The 16,665-nt window shown below is 38.5% G+C and overlaps 6 protein-coding genes across 6 annotated transcripts; 3 read left to right on the top strand and 3 right to left on the bottom strand.

Moving 5' to 3' along the window:
- The first annotated feature begins 319 nt into the window (after nucleotides 1–319).
- Nucleotides 320–2,564, top strand: BATDEDRAFT_33198 (uncharacterized protein). Its single transcript, XM_006678499.1, has 10 exons — nucleotides 320–554; nucleotides 710–876; nucleotides 983–1,142; nucleotides 1,233–1,370; nucleotides 1,505–1,649; nucleotides 1,734–1,856; nucleotides 1,933–2,061; nucleotides 2,142–2,222; nucleotides 2,318–2,380; nucleotides 2,452–2,564. The coding sequence occupies exons 1-10, from the start codon at nucleotides 325–327 to the stop codon at nucleotides 2,524–2,526; spliced, it is 1,311 nt and encodes a 436-aa protein (XP_006678562.1). The 5' UTR covers nucleotides 320–324; the 3' UTR covers nucleotides 2,527–2,564.
- Nucleotides 2,565–3,700: 1,136 nt separating this feature from the next.
- BATDEDRAFT_88431 (uncharacterized protein) lies at nucleotides 3,701–3,964 on the bottom strand (the record flags this gene model as incomplete). Its single annotated transcript, XM_006678629.1, has 1 exon — nucleotides 3,701–3,964. One exon carries the CDS (start codon nucleotides 3,962–3,964, stop codon nucleotides 3,701–3,703), a length of 264 nt encoding a protein of 87 aa, XP_006678692.1.
- Nucleotides 3,965–4,443: 479 nt separating this feature from the next.
- BATDEDRAFT_88186 (uncharacterized protein) lies at nucleotides 4,444–5,790 on the top strand (the record flags this gene model as incomplete). The annotated part of the gene is made up of 2 exons (XM_006678724.1): nucleotides 4,444–5,518; nucleotides 5,597–5,790. The coding sequence occupies 2 exons, from the start codon at nucleotides 4,444–4,446 to the stop codon at nucleotides 5,788–5,790; spliced, it is 1,269 nt and encodes a 422-aa protein (XP_006678787.1).
- Nucleotides 5,791–6,082: 292 nt separating this feature from the next.
- BATDEDRAFT_5928 (uncharacterized protein) lies at nucleotides 6,083–6,562 on the bottom strand (the record flags this gene model as incomplete). Its single annotated transcript, XM_006678245.1, has 1 exon — nucleotides 6,083–6,562. A coding segment is annotated over one exon (480 nt), but the record flags the coding sequence as incomplete, so codon positions are not given.
- A 1,690-nt stretch (nucleotides 6,563–8,252) lies between these two features.
- On the top strand, nucleotides 8,253–11,080 carry BATDEDRAFT_653 (replication factor C subunit 1; the record flags this gene model as incomplete). Its single annotated transcript, XM_006678227.1, has 8 exons — nucleotides 8,253–8,642; nucleotides 8,837–8,928; nucleotides 9,012–9,198; nucleotides 9,298–9,366; nucleotides 9,460–10,151; nucleotides 10,227–10,319; nucleotides 10,405–10,704; nucleotides 10,816–11,080. Coding segments are annotated over 8 exons (2,088 nt in total), but the record flags the coding sequence as incomplete, so codon positions are not given.
- A 227-nt stretch (nucleotides 11,081–11,307) lies between these two features.
- BATDEDRAFT_24641 (uncharacterized protein) lies at nucleotides 11,308–16,583 on the bottom strand (the record flags this gene model as incomplete). The annotated part of the gene is made up of 19 exons (XM_006678442.1): nucleotides 11,308–11,559; nucleotides 11,660–11,992; nucleotides 12,086–12,366; nucleotides 12,405–12,531; nucleotides 12,613–12,730; nucleotides 12,813–12,931; nucleotides 13,021–13,154; nucleotides 13,247–13,396; nucleotides 13,468–13,627; nucleotides 13,724–13,843; nucleotides 13,934–14,049; nucleotides 14,117–14,221; nucleotides 14,336–14,463; nucleotides 14,537–14,796; nucleotides 14,914–15,423; nucleotides 15,509–15,701; nucleotides 15,795–15,994; nucleotides 16,093–16,364; nucleotides 16,439–16,583. The coding sequence occupies 19 exons, from the start codon at nucleotides 16,581–16,583 to the stop codon at nucleotides 11,308–11,310; spliced, it is 3,723 nt and encodes a 1,240-aa protein (XP_006678505.1).
- Nucleotides 16,584–16,665: the final 82 nt, after the last annotated feature.

The raw sequence follows: 16,665 nt of genomic DNA, 5'->3' as shown, positions 1-16,665 counted from the left end.
TATATAGATTCGGGTTTAAAATTGGTGATCGTACCATGTATGGCTATGCCAAAAGTGAAGTGATGATCTTGAAAAGTATAGTTTGGTTGTGTACGCATCATATAATTCCCGTTCTTGATTGAAGAGTTGAGAATGTCGATTCAAGTCAATTTCTAGTAGGAAACCTGAATATTAACTATTGTTTATTCCCAAGTAGTCATTGCAAGATAGTGTTCCATTCTACGTGAATATGGCTACAAGTAATTTCACGTGATGTGGTACTAGTTTGTTTCCCCAGCAAAATCAACTTGGCGAGTATACTCGACGTGTATTTAATCAAGATCAATGTCCAATACCAATCTTTCGACTATCAGCAACACAAATTCAAGCAGCAATGTAAACATTGGACCTTTATCTCAGTACTCTGGTTCCACAGAGGGACTGGCAAGTGGTCTTCCACTGGCTTCCGGACGCAACAGTGTATCTATATCTGGCAACACGGTTGTGCCCAACATGGATGATATACTTGATAAACTAAATTGTCTTGACTACGTCAAACAGTTTATTAGACCAAAGTAAATATGCTGGATATTGCTTTTGATATATTTAAAATGTCGTACGGTTTGGCATATTTTACCAAAATTTTGAACCGGTTTAGTAGCAAATATAACAATGAACTAACTCATGCATTGTATCCAACACATATTCTCAACTATTAAATTGCATCCAGTAATATAATTCCATTTCATAGATTTTACTTTACTGCACCAGCAGTCAATTCAAATGAGCAGTTCTATCGCTTTGTACTGCTGACGTCATGGTTACTGAAAGTATCTAATCATGCATTTGAACCGGCTGGACAGTTTGACGACCCCAATGCCGTATCGGCCAACATTGGTAATTTCATATTTTTGTTCAATTTTCTACTTTCAACACTGGTCTATAAATGCCATGCTCAAAATCATCAAGTGGTGAAAGCTAAACGAATTTATAATATTTTCAGCTGCCGAGTTGAAAAAAGCTGGGATTCAGTTTGATTACCCCCCGACAAAACTTAAACAGGGATACGGAGAAGCTGTATTGTTTTCATTGCAATCCCTTGTCGATATGGCTATGGTATCCACCAAGTTTGTTTTTCAAAAGCCTATTCACAAAATTGACGAGTTGAGTCTTGATCGAGTCTAGTGGCGTGTAATTAGTATCAAATTAATATATATTCAACTTTGTTATTTTGTATATTCAAACTTGCCCAGTTATCCTGAAGAGGCTGAAGTAGATGTAGACGCTGAGGTTACCACAGAAGATGTCGAGGACAATACGCCCGAGGTTGAAGAAGATGAAGAAATGTACATGGGAGCAATGCAGTCTGAAAAGGTCTCCAGCGATACAAAGTAAGAACTTGTAATGCTTAGTATTTTTTAGACTGACTGATTAGAGCGACGTGCCCGAGTCTATTCAATAGATTCAAGTACCACTTTTAAACAAATAGCAATACGTGTTTTACTGATATGCACCATTTTTATAGATCATTAGCTCCGACGAGCATAAAGATTGATCCCAGTGAATGGAAACTTGAGGTAGAACGAGTTACGCCCATGTTAAAGGTTCAAATTCCAAATGACAACAAAGACTGGCGTGTGCACATTGAGCAAATCAATCATCACCAAAAGGTAAGGGTTGAATACTCAAAGCTGGCTCATAGATCATGATTTAAAACTATTATAGCTCGATGGCACTTAATCACGGTAAAATAGACTATTCAAACATGCATGACAGATACGCATGTCCAATTGGCAAAGCTGCATTCAGAGATTGAAAAAACGCTTGAAAAGATTGTCTCGCGTGAAAAGTACATCAACACACAGTTTGAATCTCAAGTAGGGACTTGCAAACGAATGCATTTAGTACTCATTTTACTTGAATACAAATTACTGATTCATTCTATTTTATCAGATTGATCAGTACAGAACTCTTCAAGACCAGTCGTCTGATGTCAGACAAAAGTATAACGTATTGAGCTCGAATGTGAGTGAACTCACAAATGAGCTGTCTCGGATTTCTGAAGAGCTGGATAGCGTCAAAGTGAGTCAGTATTCTTTGGCAAGTGATAGTGTACTATTTTCCAATGAATGAACCATCGCTGTTTACAATTTTTAATCTAGTCAAGAATGGACGATCTTGGAAATGGCATGACCGACTCTAAACCATTGGTTGGAATCAAACAAGGTCTTGCACGACTCAAGGTAAGATTGAATTATGTCGAGCAACTCGGGTTTAACTGCACAATGCATAAATAAATTTCCAGAGTTCAGCAACTTATATATCAATAACGTGCTAGACTGAAACCAAGCAAATGGATCTACGTATTGGAGTCATTGAACATACGTTGCTACATGCCAAAGTAAGCAAATTTCTTGCTATGAGTTGAGCATCTGCTGTCTATGGATTGGTTACTTATTCAGTTCATTTTAGCTTAAAAACAAAGGCCCGATTGGACCAGATGCAAATTCATTCTCGGCTCAAGTACTGTCTTTTTTTAACCTTTAGAACAATAAAGATGGCTGAATAGAATGCCTTGATTCAGCAGCAATGAGTTGTAAATAATATTGGACATTGTAATGGGAACCAGCTCATCACATGACATACAGGCGGAAGCCAATCTCAGGAAGCATAATCCACTCGATTCCTACTTTGTACCCATCTATCCAGCTACTATTCTACTGAAATGAGGTTTGCTATTCGTCTTTTGCTATTTATGCCAACCCTACGACAACCTTTGTTAATCATCTTCCACGTATACTCTGAATATTAGCTTCTTCCGTCATGTCACTAACCCAGTCATTGCTATCCTTGTGAGCGCTGTCTCGCTTGGTCTTGGTGGTGGTACCTTTATGATCTTTGTAAGTTTACTCTTGCCCTCTACAGTATATTCCTTATCACCAACTGTTGCCTTGATTGTTGGGCATAGCTGTTGTCCTTTGGCATGTGACCAGGGCTACTGTAGAATGTATACTTTGGTCATGCATACTTGGCCACTGTTATCGTTTGTGCCCATATCTCTGGTCTATCAATTGATATCCGTCCAAGTTTAACTAAATATTGATTGTATACCTGCAGAACGCCTTAACCAGAGACCCTACTGTCGCCCTCTTCAATAAGCGAGAGAATCCGTAAGTGCACCCTGATATTGGTATTTCAGCTGGATTCAAAACCGAGTTGAGCTAAATAGCTAAAACATTGAACCTATTCCATGTACATCTACTCTTGATGCTCAAATATTTGCAACAAGATTCCCATGGCTTAATGTTGCTCAAGACCAAAACATCAAGCTATATGCTGTCAACAACAAGGTATATTCGTGTTTTGATGTCCTAATGCTACACACTGATGGCTAATATATTTGATCCAATTATTTGCAGTTTGAAAGCAAAGAGGGTATTCGAACCACTTATATCGGGAACCCCAAATAAACAGTGCCATTTGTCTATTGAAGTTTATTTATGCTATTGGCTTACAAACCTATATCTTGGCATGAGTTGAAGCCTGGTGATGACAACCTATTATTTGCTACTCAAATCAGCTGGCCAACTGGTATTGTACTGCATTTCAAATGATTCACTGCCATTGTGCTACGGTATCAACAAGTAGTACCTCGAGTTTAGCAAGCATCCAGTCTGACTAATCATGTCAAAGCATTGGTGGCTGTTGGGTTACATATGCTTTATACTTTGGACGTGCACATGATTGACAATAGACTAATAAAGCAATACTCAAGCAAAGTGTGAACGGTGTTATCAGAGATGGCAATTGATGTGATGACCATATGCTTGGAACTGACAATCAATACAAGCTCAAGTAATGGAATTCCAATATCTTGATGACCGCTCTCGCTCTGACCAGTCCAGTAAATGCTGTGCTCGTACTTGAAGTCAGATATACTTGCAGTTGATGCTTTGGTCGACTCAGCAGCGAGTTTAATGGTCATACTTTGAGTAAAGCTGATCTGTTTATCAAAGATCACAACGCATGGCTACATTTACCCGACTAATATTCCATTGTCCGATATGGTACGAATGGGTCACAAATGCTTATTAGCTGGACCATATCATATACCTGATAAGTGTGGCACTGTATTGAGTGGTACGCTATCAACTATTCAAAGCAATTCAAGAGTTGAACGGTATGAATCAATACTAATACATTCAAAATACTATCATGGCATACGTTTGATAGAGCAAAATGGTATAATATGCTTTTACACGCTTCCCAGACTTTAAACCATCTATATGCTTTGCGTTGCTATGCTGGTAAAAGCTAATCTCAGTTATGAGTATACAACCGTTACAACACTGGAAATATTTTTGTATAAATACGACTGATTTAAAACGTTTATAATTCATTACAGCACTCCAATCCAATTCAATCCAATCCAATCCAATCCAATTCAATTCAACTATTGACAATATGAAGCTCATCTCGTCGGTGCTCGTTGGAATGTTGACCTTTGCGTCTTTCGTCGTCTCGACTCCAATTTATACTGTTGTGTCGTATGACGGTTACAAGATCTACAAGGTTAAAATTGAGTCCGACTATGAAGCCGGCTTGATTCGCGAAATTCTCGAGGATATACAGCTTGGAGTCAAGTCCTGGAACAAGGTTGCTATTGGATCAGAGGCACACCTTCAAGTTGCTCCCTCATCTCAAGATCGCTTTATATCAAAGCTAGAAGGTGTTCCACATTCTATCATGATCGAAAACCTGCAGCAAAATATTGATGTCGAGTATGCTCGTACACGACAAAATTCGGAAAGGCTATCAAGCTTGTTTGCCAGAGATGGCAACCTCGCTCTTACTGCAAAAGAGATTTTTACCGACTACCAAGATCAGAGCGTGCTTGTTGCATTCATTGCTAGTCTTCCTGGCGTGACTCAGTTTTCGCTAGGAAAAACATATGAAGGCCGTGACATTACTGGCTTTACTTTTGGCACTGGTTCCAAAAATATTGTTTTTAATGGTGGAATTCATGCCCGTGAATGGATTGCACCAGCCGCTGCTACTTATATTACCCACTATCTGACTGGAGGTAGTGCCGATGCTGTTGCTTTACTCAAAACTTACACATTTACCGTTATTCCAGTTCTTAATCCCGACGGATATGCATACTCTCGCTCGACCGATCGTATGTGGCGTAAGAATCGTGAACCCAACAAGAACCCAAACTGCGTCGGCACTGATCCTAACCGCAACTTCCCTTTCAAATGGGGATTTGAAAAGGACTCTTTTGATGAATGCTCCGAGACTTATCGTGGATCGTCTGCTGGTTCGACAGCAGAAGCCAAAGCATTGATTGGTTACATGAAAAAAGTTAAAAATGTAGCTTCTTACATTGATATACATTCTTTCGGAAATATGCTTTTGTTCCCATATGGATATACTTGCGCGAATGTTCCCGAGCCCGACTACAGTAATTTGGTCAAAGCTAGTAAAGTTGCTACTGATGCCCTTTACGCTGTTCATGGGGAAAAGTTTGTCAGTGGACGTAAGTGGATTGGATTTGTCATGTATAACTGTACTGTTGTGGTTGGCAGTATCTAACCCTGACTTTTGCGATTTTTAGCCGCCTGTTCCACGATCTACCCAACCAATGGTGATACCACTGATTATACTTATTCTCTTGGCATCACGTATTCGTTTACGTTTGAGCTTCGTGGAGGTGGCCACGAAGGATTTGATTTGCCAGCTGAAGAAATTGTGCCATCTTCCGAAGAAGCGACTGCAGCACTTGTTGCACTATGGAAAAGTATTAGCTAGACATTTGATTTGAAAGTGTATAACCGCATAAACTTTACTATATTGTATGTTATTTCTACAAATAAATTCAACCTTGTGGAGTTATTAAATTGGTGTCTTTCAGATCAAGTTTATTTTATGAATGCAATAAAAGTTAATGATGGAATAGTTGACGGGGAATCGCTTCCCATTCAACTACTTTGGGGTGTTCCAGAACAGCCTGGTAGACGCCCATAATTCTTGAAAATGGATCGCCGATATTGCCAGGAACACCCACCCACATATCCTCTTTTGCCATTGCGATCATTACATAGATGGACAGATCAGCAATTGTAATCGAGTCGCCAACAGCCCACTTTCCACCACTATGCTGGGCTAGTACCTGTTCAAGTTTTTCAAACATCAGTGGATACTTGACTTGCACAATATCTCTGCGTTCTTGCATAACAGTTTCTGTATCTGGCCTGCTCATTGTATCATACAGCAGATTCCCCATGTCTTCCATATGCAAAATAACCTGATCAACCAAAGCAGCCTTTAGCAGACAATCTGTAGGATAAAGTCCAGCCAATATTCCAGTGTATTTGACGATTCCAATAGATTGAGCAATCTGGATAGTTTTATTGATAGTGAGCACAGGGATTTGACTGAAGGGTTGAAGTGGTTTTATAGCAACAAAAGCTTGACGACTGACTCGATCATCTTCAAAAGAAATTCCGCCAATATGAAGAGCAAGCCTAGAAGCCTCTCCCTTTGCCCTAAATGGAAAATAAGTCAGTTTAAGAGTCGGTAGACTCGATGTCATTTCTAATTCAAGATGGAAATGACATTGAGTTTTTATTGTCCAAAAGTGTCCAACACAACTTTACATTTCAAACGTGACCACCTGACTCGGCAACTTTCACTCGAAAACACTTGCCAAAATAGTCTTCGATTTATCAACAGTTCAGTTCCTAAAGGGTGGTATTTGTCATGGTATGTGGTTGCTGTAGTTATTGATGCATTGACTATTGAATAAAGCAATCCTACATTTGACTTGCATATAGGCTAAGAATTTGTTGTTGCCATCAATTGATCCATCAAGTGTATTTGTAAAAAGCATATGCTTGATCTTGCTGGGCATTGCAGATATTACGTAATCTAATAACATAGTGTTCACTGAACTCTTTTATACAATGCTCAATTGTGCTGTATTTCATCTTAGTCTCAAGATATCCGCAACTTTTTTTTAAAGTCCACTTCAAAAAACAAACCAGCAGTATGTTTTACTTGGTGATTAGATCTATAATGAAATACAGCATTGTTTTCATTGGTATTTACTTTTACATAAATCATCTATTGGTATTCTTAGGGGAAAAAACTCGAGCCAGTTTTGGCAGCTACCAACACAGTCGGTATGAACAATCTTGTTGGACAAGTTTTCCATGTAAATATATTCGACTCTAAAACAATTTTGGTCATCTAATCATTACATACACGGCATCTACTTGAATTGCAGAAGAACATTCTTTTGGGTAAGTTAGTACACTGCAGCCCCACTATCAACAAGCACAGCTAAACTAAATGCCACTTCAATTTAACATTGATATTTTTTCGTACCAAGTCGATCGTCTGCTCAGTTGTCCACTAAATTGAAGCGCGGGCGAGCGATTAATGAGTCTCAAAATGATTCCGAGCCTGGACACACTGCTGTAAAAGACAGTGATGCAGAGTTATCCTTCAAAAATGTTGACAAAAAGCATTGCACGTCAGTAGATATTACCGGACATTCTGAAACAAAGCAAGAGGTCTCTGACGTGCTTCCCAGTTCTTTTTTCAGTAACGCCAAGATTAACCAAAGCACTACAAGCATGACTGTTGTGTCTCTGCCCATCTCTGATTCGGTCGTTGAAAAAAAGTCTACTAAAAGACTTGAAAAGGGTCGCAAAAAGGCTGCAACTAAAACCTTACCGGATGTCAAGATTGATGTAGAGGATGATATGAATGGCCTGAATGATCAAGATCTTATTGCTGCTTTAGAAGCAATCGACAAAAAGTATGCTATCATGGAAAATACGGACATTGATACTCAATCCGTTGCTACAAACAAAAATCACCCAACTCAAGACTTGGTTACTACGTCGCTGAAAACACCATTATCAGAACCTACGGAGGACTTTTCTGAAAAACGCTCGGCATCTTTGCGCTCAACAGAAGTATTAAAATCAAAAACACCAAAGGCTAGTTCAAAAAAAGCTCAAGAGCAAACGTTTGATCGTGATGAGATGAATAGTCCAATCCCACCCTCAAAAACAATATCTACCAAGCGAGCTGCTGAACAAATCGAAAAACTGCCATCAAAACAGATCAAGACAGCTATGATTTCTAGTGGAAAAGTACATGATGCCAAAACTCTGCCATCTGCAAAACCTGATGTAGTGGACACTCCCATTGCACCAGTTATAACTCCCAAAAAATCTGGATATGCCAAATTTATGGCTCGCCAAAGTGCAGGTCCTAGAAATTCTGGATCTCGCCCACTTCCTGTTGGTGCAGACAACTGTCTGACTGGCCTTGCATTTGTGTTTACCGGAGAAATGCCATCTTTTTCTCGGGAAGATGCCACTGATCTTGTCAAAAGATATGGCGGACGAGTTGTTGGTGCTCCCAGTTCCAAAACGTCATATGTGGTAGTGGGTGAAGATCCTGGAGAATCTAAGCTTAAAAAAGTACGCGATCTAAAACTGAAAGTCCTCGACGAAGACTCGTTTGTCAACCTTATTTCATCCACATTTAATGGTGCGTCTGCATCCACTGTAACTTTGGCATCTCCTTTGCTTCCTGTACATTCAGCACAGTGTACAACACCAGTTTTGACTTCTTCCATGACACCAGTCTCTAGCACGATCAATCATCTTGAAAAAGATAGTTTTATTCAACTTTATAATAGTATGCGCGCCGATGTGAAAACTCTAAAGCATAAGGAATCTAGGGTTTCTCACAAGACCGGGTGTGTTTTGCTTTTATATGTTTTAGTTTTACCAAAAACTAACTTGGATATTTAAATCCGTCTAGTACTACAACACAGCTTTGGGTTGACAAATACAAGCCCATCAGCTACAGTGAAGTTATTGGAAACAAAGGGCTTATTGAAAAACTTTCTAAATGGCTGAAAAACTGGTACTTGCTGCATTTCTATGTTTGTTAGTTGGCCTGTACTGAAAAATTCTAAACTTTTACTATTTGTAATAATCAACGGTTAGGGAATCCAATCGTCAATATGGGTTTCCAAAGGACGTGAAAGATGACAGCGCTACTTTTCGCGCATGTCTTCTTTCGGGATCGCCCGGGTTGGGAAAAACCACATCAGCGCATCTGGTGGCTCGCTTGGAGGATTTTGATGTGGTTGAATTTAATGCAAGTGACGTTCGAAGCAAAAAGGCTCTTGATGTTAGTATATTTACTGCCTGCTATTTTTCTAATTGAGTTTATTTGTATACTAATCTACGTATTCTCTGGTGTTTATTGGAATCACAGAATTTGGTCAAGGAATCAACGGGAACCGTGTCAATTGCTTCTTTATTTGGTACAGCAAGCTCGTCACTTTCCAAGGTATTGGTTTATATTATTGAAATAGCCAACGCTTTTGAATACAGATCAAATTCAATCAATCGATTTATTCCCTTGCTTAACTATACATTATACTTTCAGGGTAAATCTGCCGCACCAGTAAACCATAAAAAAAGAGGTCGTGTTTTGATTATGGATGAGGTTGACGGAATGTCTGCCGGTGACCGTGGTGGCTCAGCCGAGCTGATTTCCATCATCAAACAAACAAAAATTCCCATTATTTGTATTTGCAACGACCGCTCTTCTCCCAAAATTCGCTCGCTTGCCAATCATTGTTTTGATCTTCGTTTCCGTCGTCCAGATGCCAGGATGATATCTGCTCGTGTTGAAATGATCTGCAAAAAGGAAGGGCTGGATATTTCTCCAAACGTGATTGCTGAGCTTGTTGATAGTACATCGGCTGATATTCGTCAAATTCTCAACATTCTTTCAACTTATAAACTAACCAACAATCGGTTGACCTACGATGAAGCAAAAACCTTGTCAGCAAATACTCGAAAGAATTCTACCATGTCACCGTTTGATATTATTGGCAAACTCTTGTCCCATGGTAGTTACCGCAATCTGTCTTTTGGAGATATGATTGATTTATACTTTCACGATTATTCCATGGTTCCGCTTATGGTACATGAGAATTATTTGAATCAAATCCCTTCATTGTCTACTGAGCTTAGGGCTACGGGAAAACAACTTGATTTAGAAACCGTCCGGTTGTTGAGTGAGGCTGCTGATTCAATATCTATGGGCGATTTGGTTGAAAGCGTACAACGAAGGTAAACTGTTTTGTGTTGAAGGCTTTAGTGTAAATTTTACTAATACTGAGGCATTTCAATTTGTAGTGAGAATAGCTGGAGTTTGCTTCCGCTACATGCTGTAATGTCTACCATTCGTCCATGCTTTTTTGCACATGGTCGTGGCAGTTTACGATACAATTTTGCCAGGTATATATTATTGATGTTTTTGAAATCACATACTCTTAGTTTTCAACATCATAGCACCAAGTTAAACCTTGTTTTTTACTATAAGCTGGTTAGGACAAAACTCTAAACAAGCCAAGGCACAACGATTTCTTCGTGAGATTCAAATTCATATGCGGCTGCGAACATCAGCCGATAAGAACCAAGTGTGCCAGTGTTATCTTCCCACTCTTGCACAGCTTCTTACTCGACCCCTCAGTAATTCTGGCACGGACGGGATAACTGAAGTGATTCGTTTAATGGACGAATATTATTTGTCCAAAGATGATTTTGACGCTATTATGGAGCTGGGATATTCCAAATTGATTAGCGGCGTAGCAACTTCAACCAAAACTGCGTTTACAAGAATGTAAGACCGACCGAGATCAGCCTGTATTGACAGCAGTAGTGAAGTTTACTTTGTTCCTAATTATAATATCTGGGTAGCTAAATCTATTATATGTTTGAATTCATACTGTAGATACAATAAGATGAACCATCCAAAAGCTACCATGGATACAGTTCCAGCAAAATCAGTAGGAAAAGGGCACGGATCTGAGCTCAAGCCTGATATGGAAGAGATTATTGATGTGGAGGATCAAGTTCTTGACGATGATGCAAGCGATGCTGGAGGAAACGATGGCGATGATGCCATTTCTAATGATCGTAGTATTAAGATAAAAAAAACAAGCACTGGCAAGAATTCTCAAAAAAATAGCAAATCCTTGGCTTCCGAGTCCAGTCGTGGTGGCAAGAGTGCAAGAGGAAGCCGTGGTGGACGCAAAAAATAACTGTAAACGCCAAAACCATCAAATTTACAATTGTTTCAGATCAGCTCTAGTATACCTTGGTGATTCATCAAGTATTTCACTATGTACTCAAACTGCCATTTGGTTTCCAATGAATTTTTTATTATTTCATTGTTATATTAACTACCCATAAAAAGTTTCAAACAACAAGAATGGCCCTACACTCATCTCATTGATTTAGGGGATGGAAACAATGTAGATGTATCCCCGCACTCCAGCTCTAGAAAAATCTTTGCCGATTGCCTTAATGGTAGAATTGCAATTTGTGAACCAGCACTTATATTTATAACGGCAGTGTACTGATCGATGGATTCACTATCTGGTCCACTCAGGACATTTACGCTTGCATCAGGAAGTAAAACCTGGCCAACATGTAGTGGGCATAGTACCACTTGATACACACTTGGTTTGCCCTTCTAAAAACCATCAAAAACAGGCCAAAGCATTGTAAAAAAAGTCAATTGAAACTACTCTGTTGATCAATCATGTAAGGCACACGTTTAATAAGATCGTTACCTCTATTGTGATACGCTGGCGACGTTTTCCACTCATGGAAAAAATGGAAAAGTCGACATGAATTTCATATTCTGCCTCGACAGTGTTTACTGGAATATTCCAAGTAGTGGGCATCACTGTGAATGTGCACGGTAACATATCACCAATCACAGTATCCTTTACAGCAGCTCTGTTTCTATTCATGGTATTAGGCTCTAAAGTGGTAAGTACAGTGGGTATCAATGACACTTGCAGCACGAGATGCGGTGTCATATGCCTGGAAATATAAGTAAGAAAAGATGGTTGCGGATTCGATTCTTTACGAACTCGGTCCATAGAAGCTAGTTTCACATCCTATTTTGTAAACAGTAACTCGTGTTAAATTAAATAAGGATTTTGAAGCTTTTACTTGGCTTATCAATATAAACCAACAAGGTATATACTTACATCCCATAGTATCCGAATCATACTTTTTAGTTTTGCTTGAAGATTTGCATCTCTGCCAACAATCATGGCTTCAAAATCGATTATATCTAGTGGACTGAAGTCGACCACTTGAAATGCAGCGTATTCAACTAGACTGATTTGAGAAATAAGATGCTTTCGAGCATACTCTGTGATAAATGTTGTATACTTGGACAAATCTTGTTTTTGGAGAATGTGTTTGATACGAGCCATAACAAATGATTCCAATTCTTTGATATAAAAATTAGTGGCTGTAGAGCAATCTACCATCAAAATACAAGTTTCAAAACATTACGAATACCTTCAAGAAGCGGAATAAATCCAATTTTGAGCTCAAGTGTTCGGTTAGTGTCATTGCTAGCCATGACAGCTTCCTTTTGTGGACTAAGTCGATACAACAAATTAACTAGTGCTCCGGGAAAGACAGTCTACCATCATCGCAGCCCAATAGATTTTAATTAATTACAAGCAATTGTAAATTGTATAACACCAACACAGTGCAACTCAACCTGCTCATGAAATAGACACAGAGACTCAAAAGCTGCTCCATCGGCACAAGTCGTATCAAATGATACAATACGGAGTGGGGATCCATCCTTGCATTTTAGCCCAAACTGTACAATCGTGCTGTTGTTTGTCAAATCAGATAGCAAAGTAATTAGTATTTATAGATTGGTACGAGTATGCATTAGTGAGTTAAATTACTGACTCGTAGCTTTCAAACAGCAGTGATTCGTTGATAATAAAATCATGCACAAGAGCAACACGAACCACTGATGAAAATAATTTTCGTTGAGAAAAAGATGTGCAACTAAGTAACATCTTGAGCTAAACAGTTTAGTGTGTATTGCGTCAGAAAAACCAACCCAACCAAAAAATAGCTTATTTATGCAGTATCAATCTATACAAGCAAATACCTTGTGTTCTACACTTCTTGAATCTTGAATCAGCTTAAATGGAAGCTGAAATGTGATTTGTTCATATTCCTTAACATCAGGAAGGCAAAGCTTTCCATCTTCAATACCCATTGAAACCTCACGTTCAGCAGCATCTATAAACACAATTTTGCAAAATAATATGAATAGTCGGATTCAAATATTATTACCAAATAAACCAAACAGCAATATCATTAAAATTTAGTACCTGGAAATGATACGATGTGATATACCACAGCTCCATCAATAGTCAGGCCAATGTTTGACAAAGCAGAGATAGTCAAGCGAGCATCATTGAGTATATTAGCACCAGTTCGAATCTCAAACGACAATATAGTTTCTGGCTCTCCTTGTACAACTAAATAAATGGAAAAAGTTAAATATCAGCTGTCTGTATTTTGGGTAATAAATCAACACTACTAAACATACTTTTTCGAGGTAATGTAGCATTCATCGTGAGAGATTGCGATGTTTCGTTGATTCTAATAGATTTTTGGCGGTCTTTATGACTAAGATCGTGATGAAAATGCAACTTTCCACTTTCCATTGACATGACAGATGGGCTATATACACCAGGTATGGCCGATTTCTAAATAATCTGCATTAGTCTCTCAAGATTAAAGTATTCTGTCAACTACAGTGTTATGGCGCGCTACCTAATAGCACTTGAAATAGCATATCTTACCTTGCATACTACATGAACTATATTTTTACCAGATTGTAGCATAATATCTTGTCCAATGCATGTCATCTCCTTCCCGTCTCCAGCAACAAGTGTCAATGAAATTAGTGAAAAGTGAAACTCCTAAATGAAAAACCAAACCCCATACAGTCAATTCCATAATAGCATAAGGCAAAACTAAGTGAAATTAAATCGAGTATGTTTTGCAACCACCTTGGATAATACACTGTCGATACTAATTTCAACAGAAACCGCCCCATCGTCATCAAGTTCAGATGAACTTGATAAAATTAAAACTTTAAACAATTCTAATCCTGGATGAGATAAAACTACGTAATTCAAAATATCATAATTAGTCCATACAGTATCACTAGAAACAGACTGATATCAACCCACCATCTTTCATAGATGCGGCAGCACTGACTAGGTCATCCACATAATCGTTTGCATGCTGCTGATCTGTCAGTGAGGAGTGTGCAACAAGATACAGACAACATTCAACTAGCGTATGCAATATTAAGGTCAAGGAATAGTTGCAGTAATGCAAAAATATCACAATATAAAAAACAACAGCCCATCAAAATTTGGCATAAAAAGGATATTTGTCAAAGCGACCAAGCTCTCTATAACACTTGGCTAATCTTTCAATGATAACGATCTCAATAAAATGCCACCCCCTTTCGGAATGTTTGAATGCCATTATTTCCCAGATTTCAGATGCTTGCTCATAGTTTTTTCTAAAACTGTATATTGGAAACGTCAATAGCTGTTGAAATACATACTTGATTTATCATGATTTGGCAGTTAAAAACTTACAAGTACCAAAATGCAAGATCAGATTGTAGTGCTAGAGCAGAACGGAACCGTCCACTGGCGGTAAACCCCTGAACAGCAAGATTGGTAATATGCTGATATAAATTGCCAAAATTCTCTATTGATGAAATTGCAAGAAGTAATTCCGGATTTGAAATAAAACAAGTCTCTGCAGATGTAGCTTGGGTTGAATCTGTCAATGCCAAGCTGTCTACAAAAAGCGGGTTCTCACACATCTTGATGCGAATTCCAATACGATCCAGCTGAGTATTATAAAATACATGTATATTAGATCAATCTTTCTAAACCAAGCTTGAGATATCTACACAAGTGACGCATACAAAAATAAAACCGTTCCATAAATAACATAATATGTATACCTGAAACTTGGACATTTGCAAAAGTTCCGCACGCAGGCTTTCATAGACTTGAGCTATAGCTTCGGGCATTGTAAGCACGTTAAAAACAGCATCACATTTTCGAACAGTTTGCATGCACAAAGAATAAATCCAAGACTCTTTAAAGTTGCGAGGCAGTGAAACCTTGTAATCGGTAAGCGTTTTGGAAAATGTCACGGCAAAAGTTTTGGTTCTTTGACATACATCAGCAGGCGACTCGAGTAGTAAAATCAAACAACACTGACGGCCAAAAAGATATTCGCGAAAGTCAAAAATAGTGATCTGGTTTTGAATAATCAAGTCACGGTACGGTTTTCGATCCAAACTAAAGATATCAATGTAGTCGTCACCCGTTTCTACGCCTCCAAATTTATGGAACCAAGGAGCCCCTTGTTCATTTAGGGTTTGGTGAAATGTTGCTTCCAACTCGTCATAGTGTAAAAGCGCTTCTTCGTAAAATTTAGCAAGCTCGTAAGTAAATGCAATGGATTCCTTTTATGATTAAAACCCCGTAAAGATAGAAAAATCAGCAAAGCAGTATTAAAAATAAACCAAGTTGAAAATGTAGGCATCATACTTTGAGAATAAAATATTGGCAATAGTTCCATCCAGGCATTAGACGTTGCTGCTCAAAACGACGTGTATCTTCTTCTAATTGTGAAATCTGTTGTATCATGGCACTCATAAGACTTTCCTTGATACGGTCAAATAGGTCTGACCAAAATTCAGAATCTTTTGCATCATTATTACTGAGCTTAAGTTGAATGCATCTAGAATAGTCAGGGTTGTAAAAAATTGTATTGGTTAAATGTATCGATGCTTTATCATATAACACAGGCTTTTGTAATGGAAATGATTACTACCTGTCTTTTTTCAAGCTGAAATCGGTACGGATTTTGTCAAAAACCGAGTTTGATCCTACCATGTTAAAGATACCAGATCTGCTCTTGACAGCACCGCCAGAAATGTATACAATCATCCATTCTTGACCTTTTTTGGTCATAACAATGTTGAGCCACTCTTGAATCTTGGATCTTACATTATTTTTATAGTATTCCATATCCTAGTGATGTTTGTAGCATTGAATTAAATATTTGTGGTAAAGACAATCTACATGCTCTAGTTTATGAATTGGAGAAACATAAATAGTAACTTGTTTACCTCGCAACCAACAAGAAATATGTGCACAAAGAGTGAATTTTGGTGCAGTCCACCAGGAGCCAATTTAGGGAACAGGTCTAGAGAATAGGGTTTGACATCCAGATTCAGACTAGGAATAATATGAGTTGTCGAAGAACTGTTTCTGCTGGATCTAAGAGGATTTTGCCAGGAAAGATGACGGAGTGGGAGTCGAGCATTAAATTCATTAGCCAAAGATGACCATATGGAAGTGTCCTCGGCATCTAAAATCATGGCATTCATGTTAATCTCGGCTATAGTCACGACCAGAAATTAATAGTGACATTATACAAAGCATTTAACCAATGCTTTGTATAATACGACATACAGGTAAGAATGGGATTTTTCAAAGTAGGCCAGATAGGCTGAGAATCCAGATCCTGAAGAGTGTTGGGAGCAGCAGGAGCAGAAGACTGGCTAGAAAATGTCCGAGTAAAATCACAGTTTTGCAAACCAATATCGGCAGATTCCATATTTCAGAACAAGACGCTCAGCGAATTAAACTCGAATTTGGGCTCAAATTCCTGAGGATATTATATAGCTGTTTTGTGGCCA

This window comes from Batrachochytrium dendrobatidis, assembly GCF_000203795.2.
Source record: "Batrachochytrium dendrobatidis JAM81 unplaced genomic scaffold BATDEscaffold_5, whole genome shotgun sequence".
Taxonomy (NCBI): Eukaryota; Fungi; Chytridiomycota; class Chytridiomycetes; order Rhizophydiales; genus Batrachochytrium; species Batrachochytrium dendrobatidis.
The sequence above is the reverse complement of the archived record's forward strand: the minus strand, read 5'-3'. Positions and strand labels throughout refer to the sequence as shown.

Coding starts and splice junctions, on each gene's coding strand:
- BATDEDRAFT_33198 (XM_006678499.1), top strand. CDS start 325: ATGTCCAATACCAATCTTTCGACTATCAGCAACACAAATTCAAGCAGC. Junction 1,650..1,733: donor AAATCAATCATCACCAAAAG/GTAAGGGTTGAA, acceptor ACGGTAAAATAG/ACTATTCAAACATGCATGAC. Junction 2,062..2,141: donor AAGAGCTGGATAGCGTCAAA/GTGAGTCAGTAT, acceptor TTTTTAATCTAG/TCAAGAATGGACGATCTTGG.